This window comes from Amaranthus tricolor, chromosome 15, assembly GCF_026212465.1.
Source record: "Amaranthus tricolor cultivar Red isolate AtriRed21 chromosome 15, ASM2621246v1, whole genome shotgun sequence".
In the NCBI taxonomy this organism is placed as follows: Eukaryota; Viridiplantae; Streptophyta; class Magnoliopsida; order Caryophyllales; family Amaranthaceae; genus Amaranthus; species Amaranthus tricolor.
The window spans coordinates 19793741-19815031 of NC_080061.1; the positions used below are offsets into that span (position 1 = coordinate 19793741).

Consider the following 21291-nt stretch of genomic DNA (forward strand, 5'->3'; position numbering starts at 1 on the left):
ATCTTCAAAATATACAAACACTATTGCAATGCTAATCCTCCTCCTGTACCCTGTCTAATTGTGACGGTTTACGACGCCTCCTACGATAGTAAGATGCAGTCGCATGACGCTCGGGTAGGGGAGGGGATTGATAGTGTGATGATGTGGCACCCTGTGAGGACCCGACACCGTAGTCCGGGCACGTTAAGTCAACCTCCTCAAGATGAACGTCGGCATGATGAGGAGATGAACCGCACTCGTATATAGCGGTGTCGGGCGCAGTCAATTCCGGAATGAATTGTTGAAACTGCGTCCCTCGAAGTATGCCTTGGGCAATCTCCCGTACGGGCTCCTTTTGGGAGGAGCTGATGACTGATGCAATGTCCTGTGCCTGCAGTAAGACTTAAGTATTAATGAAATGTTTAAAGTGTAAGTTGTATGGATAATAATCAATGTTGAAGAATACTTACAAAGTGTGTCAACGTCGGTGCTGCGGGAGTGTACTGGGCTGCCGCCATGATACCTCGTGGTGTCATCCATCGACGAGTAATGGAGAGGAACCACGACATGTAATCCGCCGTAGTAGGTGCGCCTGCAGCGTCGATCGGCGCACCTTGGGCCAGCAGCTCTAGCCTGTGCTCCCAACGAGCGACATGGCGCCAGTTGACCTCTAGCCAGTTCTTGGGTTCCCGACCCTTGCGAGAGTGGTGGAGCTCCGCTTCTGTGTCACATGGAGGCGGGATGCCCTGTACCATCCCAAATTGGCGCAGTACGCGCTCAGGGAGATGCACTTCGACTATGTCGAAGCAGAGCAGAGGTATAGATGCTCTCCACGACCTTATTTGGTTGTCTTTGCTCTGTAGTCCTACCATACATTTTCTTCAACTTCACATTACCCATTTGACGATTGAAGTTGCTTAATAAATGCCGCAAGCAAAACCTATGATGGGCGTTTGGTGGTTGCCATTCCGGCTCCTCCATGGTTGCTAGAATGCCCGCATGCCTATCGGAAATAACGCATAACCCTGGACTATGCATCACATGCTTACGAACACACGCCATAAACCAAGACCAAGCAGCTATGCATTCTTTTTCAACCAAAGCAAAGGCAAGCGGGAAGATTCCCTTGTTCCCATCTTGGGCAATCGCAGTCAACAACGTATGGCGATACTTACCATACAAATGTGTTCCGTCAATGGCAATAACGGGTTTGCAATACTTGAATCCCTCAATACTAGGTTGGAAAGCCCAGAATACGCGTTGGAAAGTTCTAATACTAGGACGGACATAGACGCCGACATCATTATCTTCCTTAAAGAACCACTCAACTACGGTCCCGGGGTTTGAAACTTGCAATGCCTTCAAGAAGCGTGGAAGAAGAGGATAAGAATCTTCCCATGTACCATATATGGATAGAAGGGCTTGCTGTTTAGCACACCATGCCTGCTTATAGGTCACTTCGACACCAAATTGGTCTTTCAACATTGGACGCACGATAGAGACCTTAATTGATGGGTCTTGAGCAACACAATTTCTAATAACATTGTTAATCACGGAAGATGTCAAATGAATGTGTCCAGCTGACACATTTTCAGTACTTAATACACACCCCCCATGCTTCCCCTTATATGTAACAATCTCCCATGATGGTGAATAGGAGCTCTTTCTAGCCCTAAGCCTCCAACCACACCCTCTCTTACATTTCAAGGTGAGCACGGTTTGATTTGAAGTCTCAGTTCGGTACTCAACGTTCCTACGAATATGATACAATCTAACAGCGTCCAACAAGGCATCCTTGTTATCAAACATCATACCCTTTTGAAACTCTCCTTCGTCGGTGTAGGTTGTATCACAATCCCAAGACCTCCAAGAGTTGTCCTCAATGTGTTCATCTAGAGGGGGAACCATTGCATAGGGTGTAGGGGCAACGATTGTTGGAATGTTTCCTAAAGTCATGTCATTAGCTAGAGCCTCCTCGTCAACACCCACATCATCCTCAGAAGGAGCTTCAACGAATTCATTACTCTCACTAATAACATCATCCCAAGGCTCATTTGTATCTTCTAAGTTACAAGTATCATCATTTGTGACTTGAAATTGACTTTGATTGGGTTCATTAGAAGGATAAGAGGAAGATGGCATAAAGGGATTTTGGGTTTCTTGGGTAGGGAAGGGCGTATGAGAAGGAGCAGAAGGAGTTATATTCATGAATGCATTTGTTTCCACAACATTGATATCTTCATTCTCTAGGGGTACCTCTTCTACATATAACTCTAAAGAAGGACTAGGGGTAGACCTTGAATATACCTACATTGCATCTATAGCCTCCTCATCCTCAAGCGGAAAAGCTAACAAATCTCCACTAAGATTGTACTTAAAACTTAAATTGACAGTACTTCTTGTAGTGTCAATGCCAATCCTAGAGTATATAAAATGTTTAAATTCATTCAAATCCATGTATGAATTGCATGCAAACATTTTACGTCTTCCCCCAACATACTTAACATTGTTACTAGTTGATCGTATTGAACCATTCCAAAAGCATACAACAGTCACACGAAATGAATCCCTTTCTACAACAACACAATACAAAATCAACATCACCATCGTGTTCATAAATATATTACCACTACACATTTTAAATTCAACAACAAATTCTCGAACAAACTATTAATTATGAAGATCAAGGCAAATAATAACTACATTCGACATATTCGTAGAGCTTAAGTCTAAATGACCACTATACATGACATACATTTTAAAATCAACACCAAATAGAAAAATTTAAAATTGAACAACAATTAATAAATTCGTAATTGCAACAATTCAACAACAAGTTGAACAACAACACCAAATAAAAACGTACCTCAATAAACTGTAGATCAACAACAATTAGTAAATTGCAAGTATATGAACCTACATTAATGGGAAAGTTCATTAAAATTCACTAAACCCTAATTTTCCGAAAATTGAAAAAAATCAGAAAAAAAAAACCTTAATTCGATGTAGGAAGATTATACAACAAATTAGTGGTACCAACTTCGAATTTGATGAATTTAGTTGAAAGATTGAATGTGATTTTAATGGAGGATAAACGAGGGAGATGTCGAATGAAGCAAAAAACGCGAACTGAAATGAGGAAGAAGAAGAAACTGGAAAAATAAAACGACTTAAGTCGCTGTTAGTAACAGCGACTTAAGTCTTTTAATTTTTTTTCCCTTCTCTCGCTGTTACTAACAGCGACTTATCCAAAGCACTGGTCTGGATGTACGGACGCTTATTTTGGGAAATAAGTTTTCACGGAGCTTATTTTGGGAAATAAGTTGTCTAATTGTCTTAGTTTTTTCAAATTTTCATTATAATTCATATGGATGAATGGGCTTTTTTGTTTAGGAGTAGGTTGCCTAACTACTTATAAATTGCGTGCTATTGTCTAATTACAAAATCATTAGACTATATGTTCAGTGGTCAATTAAACGAATGTTTTTGATGTCTGAAGATGACATGCGTGAAACATTATTGATTTGAATTGTCGGTTTGTTATTGATGTCTATAATTGGTTGCGAAATCAATGGCAAATCTGGTTTAATTTGTGTGAGTTTGTTAATGTCATGCAGGTGAAACATTATTTTTAGTACGACAATCCACATGAAACTGTTAATGAAATCTGGCGCCAACTTAGTTTGAAGGTTCCTTTGGTGAAGCTAATGATCAACAATGACTAACGACTTGTAAGAAGGGAGCTATCTCAATGTGACTGCTCTTGTATTTGTTCAAACCAGACATAAAGCTAAGGTTTGTAGTTCATTGTTTAGTTTTTCATGTGAGTTGTCTGGCCTTGGCTCGGAACTCCATTGTTCGTGGGATTCACCAAGCGGAAAAGATAAATCAGCATTTTCATCAAAGTAGAGAGATTGAAAAGCACACTGCGAGTTGTATAATTGAATGTGATTCATCGAGTTGACTTTCTAACTTTAATTTTAGGATTTTGTCTTTTGGAATTTCAGGTTTGTCTATTAATTTGGGAATTTCAACGTTGCACTACTATCTTAGATGAAGATTGTGAATGTTTGGAGTTTGATTTTACACATATGTCACAGCTGGCTTTTGATTACCTATCAATCCCCTGGTATGTTATATTATACACATATGTCATAGTTGGCCTTTGATTACCTAGTCTTGTATTTTTGGATATATTTTTAGAGTTTTAAAGAATATGAGTCTCATTGTTAAGTGAAGTGTCTAAATTAATCTAATTTCATGTTTTTAGGTTGCAAGTTTGTTTGATTTGAGATTGAATATGGTAGGAAGTAAGAAATGCATTGAATCAATTTGATGCGACTGGAAAGTACTGATTTTGGTTGTGCTTTTACTAGATCATCCCAAGATCTTCAGAAAGCTAAGGTTAGATTGCTTATTCATACACAAATGAGTTAAAACTTGATAAAAATCAATCTTTGTTTTAATGATTGTGATTCATGTTGATCATACTAGCAAGAACAAGAGCACATTGTGAATAACAGACTTAATCTGAAAGAATTAGCGTTGAAAGAAACCAGAAAAATGGAATATATCCAAGGTGATTGATGAGACATTATGAGTGGTGAATATCTCATTTACATTATTCCACGAGGAAACCAAAAATGTTAACATCAACACTCGTAACACTCGTACATATCAAAAGGAGTTGTTCATGGGCGGATTGCCTGTTAGGCCGTCTTTTGTATATTATAGCCAGGCTCGAAGTTTACACTTTCCTTCACTACTTCTTACTCAACTACAAGTATGCTTTCGTTCGAGTTTTGTTTTGTTAGTCCATATTTTGAACATCTATCTAGGGTGTATTATAAAATACTTGCCAATTTCAAGGCCTGTTGATTATTGTTAAGCCAAAATTACAAGATCAAAGCCATAAGATTCAGTAATTCATAAGTAGTTTATAGTATACTGTATGATTCTCTAATGAAGTGTTTGGCTTTTGTAAACTCTATTTTTTCTCCACCAAAAATTACAAATCATGAAATATTATTGTACTGTAAAATTGTGAATAAAGAAAACAATGTTTTTGGACTTTGCTTCCGCTATTGTTTCTATGGTTGCATTTCAATAGCTCCCATAATTATGAATCCTTACTTTCCAATGAGATTATTTAGCTTCTTTAAATCACTCAGTATGGATTGAAGTCGTTTAAGTATAATTGATTGAATCTCTTAATTCTTTTAAAGAAACTTGAAAATTTATTTATAAAAAATGTCATACGCATTTACAACCGAGTAACATATGATCAAATACATATAACAATTTTAATAAGTCAAAATTCTATATAGATAAAGCTACGATTAGACCTGGGAAAATTTGATCCGACCCGAAAATGAACCCGGGACCCGACCCGACAAAACCCGAAGCCGACCGACCCGAAAGCGACTTAATCCGAAACATGACCGACCCGATAATTACCCGACCGAAAATGACCCGACCGGAAACCGACCCGTTTTGACAGATTTAATATCAATTTTTAGAGTAATTTCAATGTTAGAATTCATTTCAAATAAAATTTTAGTTTTCAAAGTATCTCAACATATTGAGTATATCACTTGAACCCTAAAACTTATCAATAGATCTCAAAAAACACGTATTTAACGTCTTTTTAGCCATCGTAATTACTTTTCTTTAAAAACAGGACGTTATAATCATCTTAATTGAATACATGTATCTTGTTAAATCAGTCAAATGAGTTTTTAATTCTTCTACATTTCAGTAAGCAAATCAATATAATTTATACGAACGTTTCGTACGTTTGAATGAGCTTTTCAAAAAACGAATGTCGCTACCCTAAATTATAAAACACGTATCTTATAAGACGAAATAAGTACTTAGTTAGTTGTATATCTTTCCAACATGAAAATTGTGAAGATAATTTTAACGTCATTTTTATCTAACGTTACAATTATAATAAACAAAATAACTTTTATAAAGCGCGTATCTTACAAGTCTTTTAAAATAAGTATTAATTCCCCTATTTTTCTTGCACTTAAATGAACCTGACATACCAACTATTTTTTGAAAATCGTACATGTAATTTCTATAATGATTTTTTTAGACATTTTAATGATTTTTTTTTTATGTTGAATTAGTCGATTGGATATTCTAATGTTTTATGGTAACCCGTTGGGTCAATCCGAACCTACCCGACCCAGAGTGATCGGACCTGAAACTGACGTGATCCGAAACTGACCCGACCCGAAAATGACCCGACCGAAATTGATCCGACCCAAAACCCGACCGACCGACCGTTTTCCCAAGTCTAGCTACGATCATAATAAAGTAGATCAGACACTGAAATATCTCTTATACTATCTATATATCTTCAATTCTTGCATCCGTCACCCCTTTGTAAAACAATGACAATCTAATATTTACATTCATATTATTGTTAATAAAAATATATAAAATATCATTATCAAATTCAATGGCGTAAACTAGTAAGTGCGTGCCACACCTTGTAAGTAGAAAAAGACTATTGCAAAAAGAAAAAAAAAAGAAAAGAAAAAGCCTTAATTCTAATCGGTAGATTCGGTAAAAGGTGACAAATTGCTCAGTCAAGGTGTAGTATGCAAGTTGTGAAACCCTAAAAACCCTCTCTCGTAAAACTTAGAACCCTAGTTATTTGCCTTGTCAAAATTTTGATACCTTGAGTTGGAAAAGCGGCAATGGTGAGGTTGACTGCAGATTTGATTTGGAAGAGTCCACATTTCTTCAATGCCATCAAAGACCGCGAATTGGATCTTCGAGGTTAATTCTGCTTTCGTTGTTCTATTTTTGTCTACAGTAAACTCTATTGATTTGTCAAGTTAATTTTTTTTAAAAACAAAATATAGTTTTCAATCTTGGAATGAATTAGTCAAGTACTGAATCACTTCATTATTTTTGTGTCGTGCCAGGGAACAAGATTGCAGTTATAGAGAATTTGGGTGCCACTGAGGTACATTTTTCTCAAATTAATGTCAAACTATGCCTTTCTGTTATTTCTTTACTCCTGCAAGCTTTCATTGTATTATTCTGATGAAATATTTGTTTCCCTATCGCCATTGCTGTTTGTATTTTGTTACTAGTCTGTTAGGCAACACACCAAATTCCTGATGTGGTATTCTTCTTCTTGACCTTTCTATTTTGCACTTTGATGTGCAGGATCAATTTGACACCATTGATTTGTCTGACAATGAAATTGTAAAACTCGAGAACTTCCCTTATTTAAACAGGTTGGGAACTTTGATTCTGAACAACAATAGGATTACTCGCATCAATCCAAACTTAGGAGGTGATAAGGCTATTCATTCTCATTACTTTTTAGTATTATGTTTGCTTGTTGAAGAAAGCAGGTGGGAGCTCAAGTAATAGAGCTCTCACATTTTCATTTTTGGTATTGGACTATTCTCTATGGGCATTCTTTTTTATTCTTCCTAGTCCGCAACCCCTTTTGACACAGTTTTTTGTCAACAGTTTGCACATTGGTTGTTTACACAATTACACCTTACACCATAAAATAATGAGGAAAAAAATACAACATCTTGATTCATGTGAACTGTGATTAAAATCATCTCTCTGAATTTGCAGAATTTCTGCCAAAGCTCCATACACTTGTCCTTACAAATAATCGAATGGTTAATTTGGCTGAGATTGATCCACTTGCTTCCCTTTCAAAGCTGACGTTCCTTAGTCTTTTGGACAACAATATTACCAAGAAACCAAACTATCGTTTGTATGTGATCCACAAGTTGAAGTCACTGCGTGTGCTGGATTTTAAGAAAGTTAAACAAAAGGTGAGTCTAATATTTATCTTATTTGCAAAATCTCCATGTATTTGCTTTACTTCTCAACTCATTTGGTACTCTACTTCTGCTCCTATCTTTAGATCACTTGTTTGCATTTACTCCCTAATTGGCCTCGTTCCTTCTGGCATTTGAGCTCATCTTTAGTTGGGGGGTTTTTGGAGATTCACATAATTGGTATGTGTATTGTGATTGATTGTTTAGGCGAGGTTACACGGAGAATGAGTGACTTCTTGGGTTCTACGACTATGTTACTTGGCCTCGGGTACGGGTATCGGATACGGGTGCGGATTAGGATACTGTACGACAATTTTGGAATCCTAGGATACGTGGACATGATCCTAATATTGGATACAGGTACTGGGATACGGCATAAATATACTTAAATATACAATTAGTAGTAGTGGACAAACAAAATGGAAAATAGAAATTATTATTTATTATTATTACTACTAGACACTAGTAGTACTTCATCCATTTAAAAAAAATAGCAGTCTATTAAAAAATTAAAATAGAAAAGTAAAAAGAAAAAAGTAAAGAGTAAAAAGTAAAAAGCAAGAAAACAAAAAAGTAAGAAAAGTAAAATAACTAAAATAAGTACAACATCATAGGTCATAGCTTGTCTAGGAAGCTTGTAAAATAAGAAAAGTAAAAAAAGTAAGAAAAATAAAAAACGTAAATAATTACTACTTTCTTCAATGTAGTACATCTGTCTACATTTTATACTACCCATTCATCTTCCTAACACTTCTCAATTCTCTCTTATTCTTGGTGCCTTTTCATCTTCATCAAGAATGAGTTTTCCTTCCTTTCAATCTTTCATCTAATCATCTATTTTTTTTGTAGTTATTCAAGCTTTTAAATTTCGACATGCTTCAATGTCTTTCTTCCTTTAACCCCTTTCTTCTTCATTTCTAAAACAAAAGAAAAAGTCATCTTTAAAACAGAAGACTGAGAATGACAACATGAAGTGAGCCATACCCATGTGCAATCCAATGTACCAGACACGTGTCTGGGACCGGTGTCCGTACCGGCCATATCGGGGATCGGTGAGCCGGCGAATATGGTGGGTTTGAGTAACATATTTGTTTCTTAAGTAACTTGGTGATGTACCTGGCTAGAAAGGTGTTGATTTTTCTGGTATGGTATATTAATGATATCTAGTCACATTCGTTATTCTTTTATCACACATAAAGGTAGTTGAGACATGAGTTTGTTTCAGTCATTGCTATCTCTTCAAATGTGTAAAAACGACTACGTTTGATTGATTTCAAACATATTAGATCGATACCTTTGTTGAATATGCAATTATTTTTTAAAACTCCTATACACACCCATCTGCCCTTTTTGGGGTTCGAAAGCTTTGCTATTATTCACCAACCAACCTTCTATTTGTAAATGGAAGAAATACCTTTATCACAAAATATTATTTAGTCGATCAAGAAATGGTTTATGGATTCCATGAAATTGCAACTATGTTACTTTGTCATCACTTTTTTGATTTCATACCTTACATGCTATGTTTTAAAAGCACGCCCGAACCAAGAGGCAACCACTTAAATGCCTCCTTCCGTCAAGACACAACACGATACATGAGGCTCTTCAAAAGGCGCACCTTTTTGCGTCTCGTGCGCCTCATTGCCTCGTGTATGCCAAATGTGAGTTTTTATGACTAACTTGTTCTTGCCCAATATTACTTAAAATAACCATCAATACTTAGTTGTTTATTGAAAGGAAAGCAAAAGTATACTCTCTTTCCCTAAAGCAAAAATATGGAGTGAGAAACAAAAGAGCAAAAACAATCTTGAAGTGCCACCATCGATGTATGATTTAGATTTAGATTTTAAGTATTTGTTTAAGTGTATTATAAAATATTTAAAGCATCAAGAACCACCGTTTGCTTTCTTTACCATTGTCTTTGTTCTACTTTTTAATTCTTTTGTAACTCTAGACTAATGTCATCATCTTATCAGTTATCGTACTACTTTATGTGCTAATGTAGTGTTTAGCTTACTTTTATGTTATTTTAATATTATTATATGAACTCCATGTTGTTTGACTTTTAAGTATTAAATGTCGTTTAAAATTATTTTTAGAGCTTTTTAACAAAATTGTGTGCCTCGCATGCAAAAAGCCTAGCCCTTTGCCCTGTGCATTGCGCCTTGGAGAAAAGGACCTTTTGCGTTTTGGTGTGCTTCGTGCCTCTTAAAGCTAAGCTAATGTACGGACAAGCATTGGGTGGGAGCTTGGGAGGGCTTGGTAAAATAGTTTATTGGTACTTTGATGTATTTTGGAAAAAATATGTTGATTACTAAGACCATCTTGCCTCCCGAATGAATTTTGGTTTTTGATTTGCTTCCCCATCTACTTGCATGTTAGCGGGGCATTTATTACATTTAATGTTTTACGCACTATAATAGTATGTGAATTTCTAATTGAATATTTTTTTATTGAGATAGGAACGAGAAGAGGCAAAGGACCTCTTTCCATCCGAGGAAGCGGAAAACACAATGAAAAAGTTATCCGTCAAGAAACCCACATTGGATGAGGTGGCTACTGTTGAGGATGTCCCTAAAGAAGATCATGCACCTAAAGCTATTGCACCTACACCAGAGCAAATTTTGGCTATTAAGGTATTTTCACTAAACCAAATAAGCGCGCACACCTTTCTCATATGTCTTTAATACATTTCTTTTGTTAACTATAATTTTGACCGTTATGAGAGATTTTTATTTCTCATTTATTTATTTTTCCCCTTTTCAATGGTGCCAAAAAATTTTAACTTTTTGGTGTCGAATTTAGTGTACTATGTAGTAAAATAAGTCATTAAATCATGTATTTGAAGCTATAAATGATATTTACTATTAAAGGTCAATTTTAAACAACATCTTTGCTATCACAAGGGTAAGATATCGTACGTTTGACCCTAACAAACTTAACCTAGATGAGGCCAATTTAATGACATTGGGTTAATGAAATGTTATTTTATTTTTTTTGGTGATAATGTTATTTTATTTTTTTTTTGTGATAAAGTTGCTTTTTCAAACAATAATGAGTGAATTTGTTGTAAGACATCCTACACCCTAGAGGGACTTATAAGAACATGGGAGGAACAAAAAGTAGCGTTAAGAAAAAAGGTTGCTTTTCCACAATTTTGATTGCTTTTGAGGGATAAAGTATTACTTTTGGCTACTTGATTTAGAATTTGATAAGTGATATTTTTTATTTTTTATTTTTTTTTTGGTTTTATCATATTTGCAAGGAATTACAAGGGATAGATTAAGGATAACAATCCTAGACAAATTGTGAGGTGAAAATGTGAGTAGAAGAGAGATGAAATGCAAGATTAAAACGTAAAAGATGTCACTAGGGAAAATATATATCGATCTTTTCAAATAGCGATCTCTGAGTTCAAATAGCACATAACAGGTGTCAGGATGAACGATAGACTTTAAATCGAAAGTCAATAGGGAAAATATATCGATCTTTTTAAGTAATATAAACCAAATTAAATTATTAGACACTAGACTCACTTCCAGTTAAATATGGGTTGGGTTGAATGGGCCTGGCCTATTTTAGCCCATTTCTTTTTTTTTTAAGCCTGACACGACTTGTATATGGCCAATTACGAGTCTAACTATGAGTCGAAGATCTAGGGAGAAAATTGTTTCGATATGGAACCCTATCCATGTCACTAGTGGAAAAAAGCAAATTTTCTACATCTTTGCCATTATATGCTGCGGTTATAACCCCAAGTGCTTGTGCTAGTAGCAGATGGGATATATTTGCTGCTGCGGTTCAAAACTGCAACATATATATGCTACAGTTCTTTGAGACCCGGAAGATATAGTTCTTTTTTTCATTTTATATAAATTAACCAATAAATAATTATTAATATATGGTTAATAATTATTACACTAATAATCTTTCAATAATTCCCCGATCATCACCATTTCAATATTAAATAATATAATTTAAGTATATATTCGATTGTTTACATAATATTAAATATATAACATAAATAAAATATAAGAACGTGAAATACATACCATTTCAATATGTTCTACCCCAACTATCTTGACGGTTGACATGATATTGTGCATAAATTTTACCGTGTAGTAGACGCAATCAATATTATTTGTTTGTTGAAAGCACCAATGTATAACATAAATATAATTTAAGAACGGAAATACATACAATTTCAATATGTTCTACCCCTACTTTCGTGACGGCTGATAAGATATCTTGCATAAATTTTACAGTGTAGTAGCCACAATTAATATTATTTGTTTGTTGAAAGCACTAATAGATCATAGAATAAATTAAATCACAAGATTTAGGTCCAAAATTCATTGAAAATACTTCAGTTAAGGCTGAAAAATGCAACTTGACACGTAATTTTATGTATATGCCTATTTTGAAAATTTTAACCATTTAAAAAAAATTATGTACTGATTAGTGTTGTGTGCTAAGTTTCATACTAAACAAATCAACTTTGAACTACTTTAAGCAAGTTAGTGGCATAAAAGCTTAAAAGGCTTTAAAGCGCTACTTGGCACGTAAGTTCAACCATATGCCTATTTTTTCAATTTTAACCATTTCAAAACAAAAATATATACTAACTAGTGTTGTGTGCCAAGTTTCATGCCAAACAAATCTAGTTTGAATTAGTTTAAGCAAGTTAGTGGCATAAAAGCTTAAAAAAAGCTTAAAAACGCAACTTGGCACATAGTTTCAAGCATATGGCTATTTTTTTCAAGTTTAACCATTTCAAAATACTAATATATACTAACTAGTGTTGTGCGCTTAGTTTCATGCCAAACAAATAAAGTTTGAACCTACTTTAAGCAAGTTCGTGTCATAAAAGTTTAAAAAGCCTTAAAAACGAACCTTGAGACTTAATTGTTACATATGCCTATTTTTTCAATTCTAATTATTTCAAAGCAGTAATATATACCAATTAGTGCTGTGTGCTAAGTTTCATGCCAAACAAATCAAGTTTAAACTAGTTTAAGTAAGTTGCATAAAAGCTTAAAAAGCCTTAAAAATGCAACTTGGCACGTAATTTCAATCATATGTCTATTTTTTCAATCCTAACCATTTCAAAACAATAATATATACTATTTAGTATTGTTTGCTCAGTTTCATGTCAAACAAATCAAGTTTGAACTACTTTAAGCAAGTTAGTGTTGTGTACTTCACTGATTTCTATTTCGGATATGTGGCTCTCGAACTGGATCCTATTTCGCCACACTTTCTTCATTGTGCTACATCCCATGGACAATTATAGGTATTATCAATGCATATAATAATATTAAATGTAACTGTATATAACACTGTGAAAATGGTGAAATTTATAAAATTACATATTCAACAAGGGCTTTGGATCTTATGTTGCGAGGTGTGCTATGAGGTTTACGCAAAGAATCGAAGACGTAAATGGTATAAGTCATAAGACATATGACTAGGAGAACTAAGATTGTCGAATGAGTTCATTTTCAGGTTGTTTAGGACACAAGATTAGAAATGAGCGTAATGAACTTACGATTCATATACAACCAAAGAGGTAAATTATAGATAACTAAAGGTACCGGCCAAGTACTATATTGAGAACTAAGATTGCCGACTGTGTTCATTCCATCCGTAGACAATCCTAGCCTTAAATTACGATCTTCATTCCCAAATGTCTTATACAACCAATTAATAGTCTTCCACTCTGGAGAGAATCAGCTGGATGTATGAGCAAGCGACCTTTCTTCACCCTATCTGCATGCCACCTCAAATTCGACGCATCTTTCTTTATAGAAAATAAGCGCTTGAATCTAGGTATTATTAGAAGATCCCACAATATCTTATCCGGGGGACCCTTTAGCATTTCGAGCCCCTTTACGCTTGTAACGCGATAACCCACATCTCGGACACTCTTCTGAATTTTCATTTTCATTCCGATACAATACATAATCATTCGGACACGCATGAATCTTCAGGTACACTAAGCCGAAAGTACACATGAGCTTTTTGGCATAATATGCTGACTTTGGAACTTCATTTCAATCAAGAAGCATCTCACCTAACGCTTCTAATAACATTGTAAAACTAATGTCACATCGATTGAATTTTGACTTCATGTTGAAAATTGTCACCACGGCTGTTGGTTTGGCGAACTTAGTACGTCCAGGATATAAAAGCTTTTGAGAAGCCACTGTCAACAAGTAAAACACGAGACGTTTTTCTAACTCATCCTTGACCCCCTTCATCATCTCATCAACACGATCTACATCCTCATTGATATTCTCTTTATCTATCTCATACCTATTTTTAATCTCCCCCGTATGAGAAAACACCTTCTTCTTTGTGCTGCATCTTTAAAGAACCACAACATATGTTACGCGGCAGATGAGGTTTTTTCCGCAGTTCATATGACAAAGACTTGGGCCAGACTGTTGATTGTACAAAGCTCACGCTTCATGACACCTAAAGGACTACTGGTACAATGATGCATTTTTGTAGCAAGGTAAATGATCCCATTTGAACTCACAAGCAAACACATTTCATTTCCTTTGCGACGAATGACTTTTAAGTGTGAGAGAGGGGTTTGTTGTAGTGTAGGTACAACCATCATAAAAAGCTATCCACAATACTCTACATTAGTCAATGCACTAGCAAACTACTCATTCATTCATACACAACACACTTATTCTTATCATTTTTGCGAGACCTTGACAACCTCCTTGAGAGCGATATGTCATGTCCAAGTCATTCTTGGGGGTCATTGTGACTATTGAAGACATCGCAATCAATTTTTTAATTTTTTGTACTATTGAAGACATCACAATCAATTTTGTGTCAAGTTTTCTTCTCTTAGTGTTCAAGGGGGGCTAGAAATGCTTGAGTGGATGGGGTTCATAAATAATTTGAAGAAAGTGAGTTTGCACGAGTAGCTAGCACTAGGTGGATGCAAGGGGTAGATTTTTGGCTCATGCAACGAATTATAGCTCAAAATTGCACTAAGGCTTTGTATAGTTGTCTTTGTATTTGATGCTAGCAAACAATTGGAAACATTCCAATGTCCTATATCTAGATGTGATTCTAACATTAAATCCACAAGTTCAATCAAGTAGTAGTAATTTCTAGTTTGAGTGCTAGACAGGTCCATTGTTTTTCTTTTGCCCATTTTGATTGATATATGGATTTTATGTCTGCTGATATACATGCAAAATGATTATAAATTGTACCCTTTCAATTTTGTATTAGTCAGCCACTTGATAGTTAATTTTTTTTGTTTCGATTAATATTTTCTAGATTTGTAATTTTAATGAAGTCTAGTAATGTATAGCTATAGATATGTTTAAAATATAGTAAAGAAGTAAAACATTGCCAGGATGTACATCATAAATCACAATATTATTGTTCACTTTCTTAAATCAAGTATTTGTACCTGCTTCTTCAAATTGTGTGCTGACATGTTGGTGCCTTGTAATGACATGATATTTATGGTTCTTTACTTTTTATTGACTTTTGCTAGTTGCTACTATAAATAGCAAGTCTAGATGCAGTGATGAAGTGGCGATACTGTCCGTGTGACACTACCTAATCTCAGCAACAACTGTGGCATGCTAATTATTTGCCTTTTCTTTGTGCAGGCTGCTATTGTCAATTCGCAAACTCTTGAAGAAGTTGCTAGGCTGGAAAAGGTTATTGTCATATTATAAAGATTTTTTTAGATACTGGCATCAATGGCCAATTAGAAATAACCTATTTGTTATTACAAGGGTACGGTTGTGTACATCCAATCCCCACAAACCATGCTTAGGCGGGAGCCTCCTGGCTTCAAATGATCATTATTACAGCTGTTTGCTTTGCTGTACAATGACTTGTGGCGGCTAAACATTTTACGTTTTCAGGCACTGAAATCAGGCCAACTCCCTGCGGATTTGAAGATTTCCGACAATGAAGGGCTTAATACAAGTGAAGTTACCTCATCTGACAAGATAGTGACAGATGGCCAAAATGAGGTGAATGTGCGGCTGGAGGATGCTGAATCTGTGAAGCAGACTGAGGAGCATACAGAAATGGAACAAGATTAAATGGTACTATTTTTTGATTGTTACATTCAGTATCTCACTACGAGGGTTCTGTTTTTTCCAGATCTTTACCCTATGGATTTATGTGCAACATCTTGGCTGTTGCAGTCTTGCAGCAGTCAAATGATCATTATTAAGACCATTATGTACTTGTTTTCGAAGTAACGCTGCATTTTCTAAAATGAAATGTTCTTTGTTAGGGCCCAATATTAAGTATGTTTTCACCTGTATTTTGGCTGGTATTTTATATATAATGTTGACCTATCATGTGACTTGTGCACGTTTTCTGTTACCTAGTTGATATATTAGAGCTTTTTGGTTTTTGGAGAGATTATTGGTATTGATCCTTTTGGTTGCCAGATTTGGACAAAATTAAGTGGTGGTGTGTAATTGGGTAGATATTGCACATTAATTTGTATTTAAATGGATGTTGTTAATAATTGGGCAGATATTGCACATTAATTTGTACTCCTATTAAAATGGATGTTGTTAATGTAAAATATACATTCTCTATGCGCAATGTGATATGCTTTCCTATTTCTTGTTGTGCTGATACGTTTTTTTTTTGAAATTTTGTTGTTTGGGTACTTTAACTTGTCACAATTTGAGTTTACAATGTTATCTTCGTTACATTTTTGGCATTAGCTCCTTGAGTTTGAGCAGTGTTTTTAAAGATAGGATGTGATGCAAATTATGTGAAAAGTCAAAGAAGACTCATTGAGATACGGGATTTGAAATAAGAAGCATGGTGTGAAATGAAAATTTTGAGCTGATTTTGCTGATGATGGATTTATTATACTCCCTACCGGTTGACGATTAAGTTAAAGAGTCTATGAAGACGAGTCAGTGGGACGTGACATTGGTTAATTGTCTGGTTTCTGCACTCATAACGGGCATTCACTAAGTTGTGTTTTTTTTTTTGTATTTTGATTTTGATTTTGCAGCTCATACTTGTAAGTTGTAACCAACAGCAACAAGACTATGCAGCCAGATTTCCATCTTTGCTTTCACTTTCAGGATTCATCTTTGGTTTGAATTTTTGGAGGATTTCTCATCAATCATTCACATTTAGATAGTGCTGCAACACAACGGTCAAATTTGTAGACTTGATACTCCGCTAACCGTTAGTATTATGTCACCCTTGTAAATTTAAGTATTAAGATCCTCAATACAATTGTACCAAAGCTTTGGTTTTTTCTTTTTTAAAGTTCTTATTTTTAACTTTGATTAATGATTGATGAATGGAAATTAAGGAAATGAATGATTAGTTGGAGGAGATATACCAAGTCTCTGTCGCCCTTTTTGATCTAAACACGGCTACTTTTGGGCTTTTGAAACATTTTTCTAGTTCGCAGCGGTCCAATTCCATTTGCACTAAATTTAAACACAAAAACTTGGATGAGATCGTGAAAATTTGAAAAAAGTAAGATAAATAAACAACTTAATTCCAAAAATAAGGTTCGTGAAAACTTATTTTCCAAAATAAGCGGCCGTACATCCAAGCTTAGCCTCGGGTAAAATCGCTGTTAGTAACAGCGAAAGAGGATAAAAAAATAATAAAATAAAACCCCAAAGTCGCTGTTAGTAACAGCGACTTTGGGCCTTTATATTTTTTTTTTCCTTCTTCCTCATTCCAATATACGAGTTTATTTTCTTCAAAACCACTCACGACATTTGCTTCCTTCTTCCTCCATTAAAAGCACATTCAATCCTTCAACTAAAGTCATCAAATTTAAAATTTGTATCACTAATTAGTTTTGTAAGCTTCGTACATCGACTTAAGGTAATTTTTTTTTGTTTTGTTTCAATTTTAGAAAAATTAGGGTTTATTTTTAAATGTTGGTTTTGCTGAATTTTAATCAAATTTTACATTAATGTAGGCTCATAAACTTGCAATTTACTAAGTCTTGTTGATCTACAGCTTATTGAGGTACGTTTTTATTATAAATTTTTTTATTTGGTGTTGATTTTAAAATGTATGTCATGTATAGTGGTCGTTTACACTTAAACTCTACGAATATGTCGAATGTAGTTGTTATTCGAATTTGATCTTCGTAATTAAAAGTTTGTTCGAGAATTTGTTGTTGAATTTAAAATGTATAGTGGTAATATATTTATGAACATGATGGTGATGTTGATTTTGTATGTGTTGTTGTAGAAATGGATTCATTTCGTGTGACTGTTGTATGCTTTTGGAATGGTTCAATTCGATCAACTAGTAACAATGTTAAGTATGTTGGGGGAAGACGTAAATTGTTTGCAAGCAATTCATACATGGATTTGAATGAATTTAAACATTTTATATGCTCTAGGATTGGGATTGACACTACAAGAAGTACTATCAATTTAAGTTTTAAGTACAATCTTAGTGGAGATTTGTTAGCTTTTCCACTTGAGGATGAGGAGGCTATAGATGCAATGTGGGTATATTCAAGGTCTACCCCTAGTCCTTCTTTAGAGTTATATGTAGAAGAGGTACCCCTAGGGAATGAAGATATCAATGTTGTGGAAACTAATGCATTCATGAATATAACTTCTTCTGCTCCTTCTCATACGCCCTTCCCTACCCAAGAAACCCAAAATCCCTTAATGCCATCTTCCTCTTATCCTTCTAATGAACCCAATCAACTTCAATTTCAAGTCACAAATGATGATACTTTGAACTTAGAAGATACAAATGAGCCGTGGGATGATGTTAATAGTGAGAGTAATGAATTCGTAGAAGCTCCGTCTGAGGACGATGTGGGTGTTGACGAGGAGGCTCTAGCTAATGACATGACCTTAGGAAACATTCCAACAATCGTTGCTCCTACACCCTATGCACTGGTTCCCCCTCTAGATGAACACATTGAGGACAATTCTTGGAGGTCTTGGGATTGTGATACAACCTACACCGACGAAGGAGAGTTTCAAAAGGGTATGATGTTTGATAACAAAGATGCGTTGTTGGACGCTGTTAGATTGTATCATATTCGTAGGAACGTTGAGTACCGAACTGAGACTTCAAATCAAATCGTGCTCACGTTGAAGTGTAAGAGAGGGTGTGGTTGGAGGCTTAGGGCTACGAAGAGCTCCTATTCACCATTATGGGAGATTGTTACGTATAAAGGGAAGCATGGGGGTTGTGTGCTAAGTACTGAAAATGTGTCAGTTGGACACATTCATTTGACATCTTCCGTGATTAACAATCTTATTAGAAGTTGTGTTGCTCAAGACCCATCAATTAAGGTCTTTGTCGTGCGTCAAATGGTAAAAGACCAATTTGGTGTCGAAGTGACCTATAAGAGGGCATGGTGTGCTAAACAGCAAGCCCTTCTCTCCATCTATGGTACATGGGAAGATTCTTATCCTCTTCTTCCACGCTTCTTGAAGGCACTGCAACTTTCCAACGCGTGTTTTGGGCTTTCCAACCTAGTATTGAGGGATTCAAGTAATGCAAACCCGTTATTGCCATTGACGGAACACATTTGTATGGTAAGTATTGCCATACGTTGTTGACTGCCATTGCCCAAGATGGGAACAAGGGAATCTTCCCGCTTGCCTTCACCTTGGTTGAAAAAGAATGCATAGCCGCGTGGTCTTGGTTTATGGCCTGTGTTCGGAAGCATGTGATGCATAGTCCAGGGTTATGCGTTATTTCCGATAGACATGCGGGCATTCTAGCAACCATGGAGGAGCCGGAATGGCAACCTCCGAATGCCCATCATAGGTTTTTCCTGCGCCATTTGTTAAGTAACTTCAACCGTCAAATGGGTAACGTGAAGTTGAAGATGTATGGAAGGACTGCAGAGCAAAGACAACCACATAAGGTCGTCGAGGGATTGAAGGCCATTGGTGTTGCTAATCGGGAAGCACTTTTTTGGATTGATGATGTTGGTGAAATGTGTAAAAGGTCATTATGTCACGATGGAGGGTATAGGTATGGTGTTACTAATACCAACTTAGCCGAAGTATTCAATAACGTGATGAAGGGTGCGCCATGTCGCTCGTTGGGAGCACAGGTTAGAGCTGCTGGCCCAGGGTGCGCCGATCCACGCTGCAGGCGCACCTACTACGGCGGATTACATGCCGTGGTTACTCTCCATCACTCGTCGATGGATGACACCACGAGGTATCATGGCAGCAGCCCAGTACGCTCTCGCAGCACCGACGATGACACACTTTGTAAGTGTTCTTCAACATTGATTATTATCCATAGAACTTACACGTTAAACATTTCATTAATACTTAAGTTTTACTGCAGGCACAGGGCATTGCATCAGTCATCAGCTCCTCCCAAGAGGAGCCCGTACGGGAGATTGCCCAAGGCATACTCCGAGGGACGCAGTTTCAAGACTTCATTCCGGAAGTGACTGCGCCCGACACCAGTATGTACGAGTACGGTTCATCTCCTCATCATGCCGACGTTCATCTTGAGGAGGTTGACTTAACGTGCCCGGACTACGGTGCCGGGTCCTCACAGGGTGCCACATCATCACACTATGTATCACCTCCCCTACCCGAGCGTCATGGGACTGCATCTTACTATCGTAGGAGGCGTCGTAAACCGTCACAATTAGACCGGGTACAGGAGGAGGATTAGCATTACAATAGTGTTTGTATATTTTGAAGATTAGTGACATTTTGTATATATTGAACACTTGTACATATTCAGTATTTGTAACATATTGACTTTTGTGTATAATTTGTAATATATGTGTACATGTATATACTTTAATCGTATTATCAAACGTTAATTATGAATGAAATGATGTTAAATACTCCGACTTTTCGGCGATGAATCGTTCCGCCAAGAATGCAGTATGAATTTAATCAAAAACAAACAAACATTCATATTCAAATAGGGATGTTGCTATCGGACATTCAACACAATTTCAATCATGTTCAACAAACTCATATCAAATTACATACTTCATTCGATAAGTTAAACTAACGTCGCTAACTAAGTGGGCTTCTTAAACTTTCTCATAATCCTTTCGGTCTCTTCTTTCCTATGCGCCATATCATCCATTTGTCTCTTTAGATTAAATACCTCATCTTTAAGCTCTTCTTTTTCCTTTTCAAGCCGTATTATTAGGTCTCTCTGCCACTTTGTACCCTCCGGAGCAATCCATCTAAAGTATGTGCATCCTAATCCGTCAACCAAGTAGAAAGGGCAAGCAACAAATTCACGCCCTGGATCGAAGTCGCTCCAATCTGTATTAATCTCAACTTCATAACCACAATCACAAAGCTCTTCAATACAATGCTCCTTTGACATCTACATAATACATATAATATAGCAACGTAAGTGAACTTTCAAATAAAATATTAACATTTAAAAATTATAAGTAAAACTAACATAATACCTTATGTTACCTTTACAAATTGAATGAAGAGAACAACAATGATGTAGAATT

General features: G+C 35.9%; 2 protein-coding genes across 2 annotated transcripts; both read left to right on the forward strand.

The window, feature by feature from the left end:
* Positions 1-6493: 6493 nt before the first annotated feature.
* Positions 6494-17172, forward strand: LOC130801286 (U2 small nuclear ribonucleoprotein A'). Its single transcript, XM_057665099.1, has 8 exons — positions 6494-6771; positions 6921-6961; positions 7168-7297; positions 7594-7799; positions 10268-10441; positions 15452-15502; positions 15713-15898; positions 16837-17172. Exons 1-7 carry the CDS (start codon positions 6690-6692, stop codon positions 15893-15895), a joined length of 867 nt encoding a protein of 288 aa, XP_057521082.1. The 5' UTR covers positions 6494-6689; the 3' UTR covers positions 15896-15898; positions 16837-17172.
* Positions 17173-17310: 138 nt separating this feature from the next.
* On the forward strand, positions 17311-20733 carry LOC130801285 (uncharacterized). Its single transcript, XM_057665098.1, has 3 exons — positions 17311-17822; positions 18051-20056; positions 20136-20733. Exon 2 carries the CDS (start codon positions 18053-18055, stop codon positions 19388-19390), a length of 1338 nt encoding a protein of 445 aa, XP_057521081.1. The 5' UTR covers positions 17311-17822; positions 18051-18052; the 3' UTR covers positions 19391-20056; positions 20136-20733.
* Positions 20734-21291: the final 558 nt, after the last annotated feature.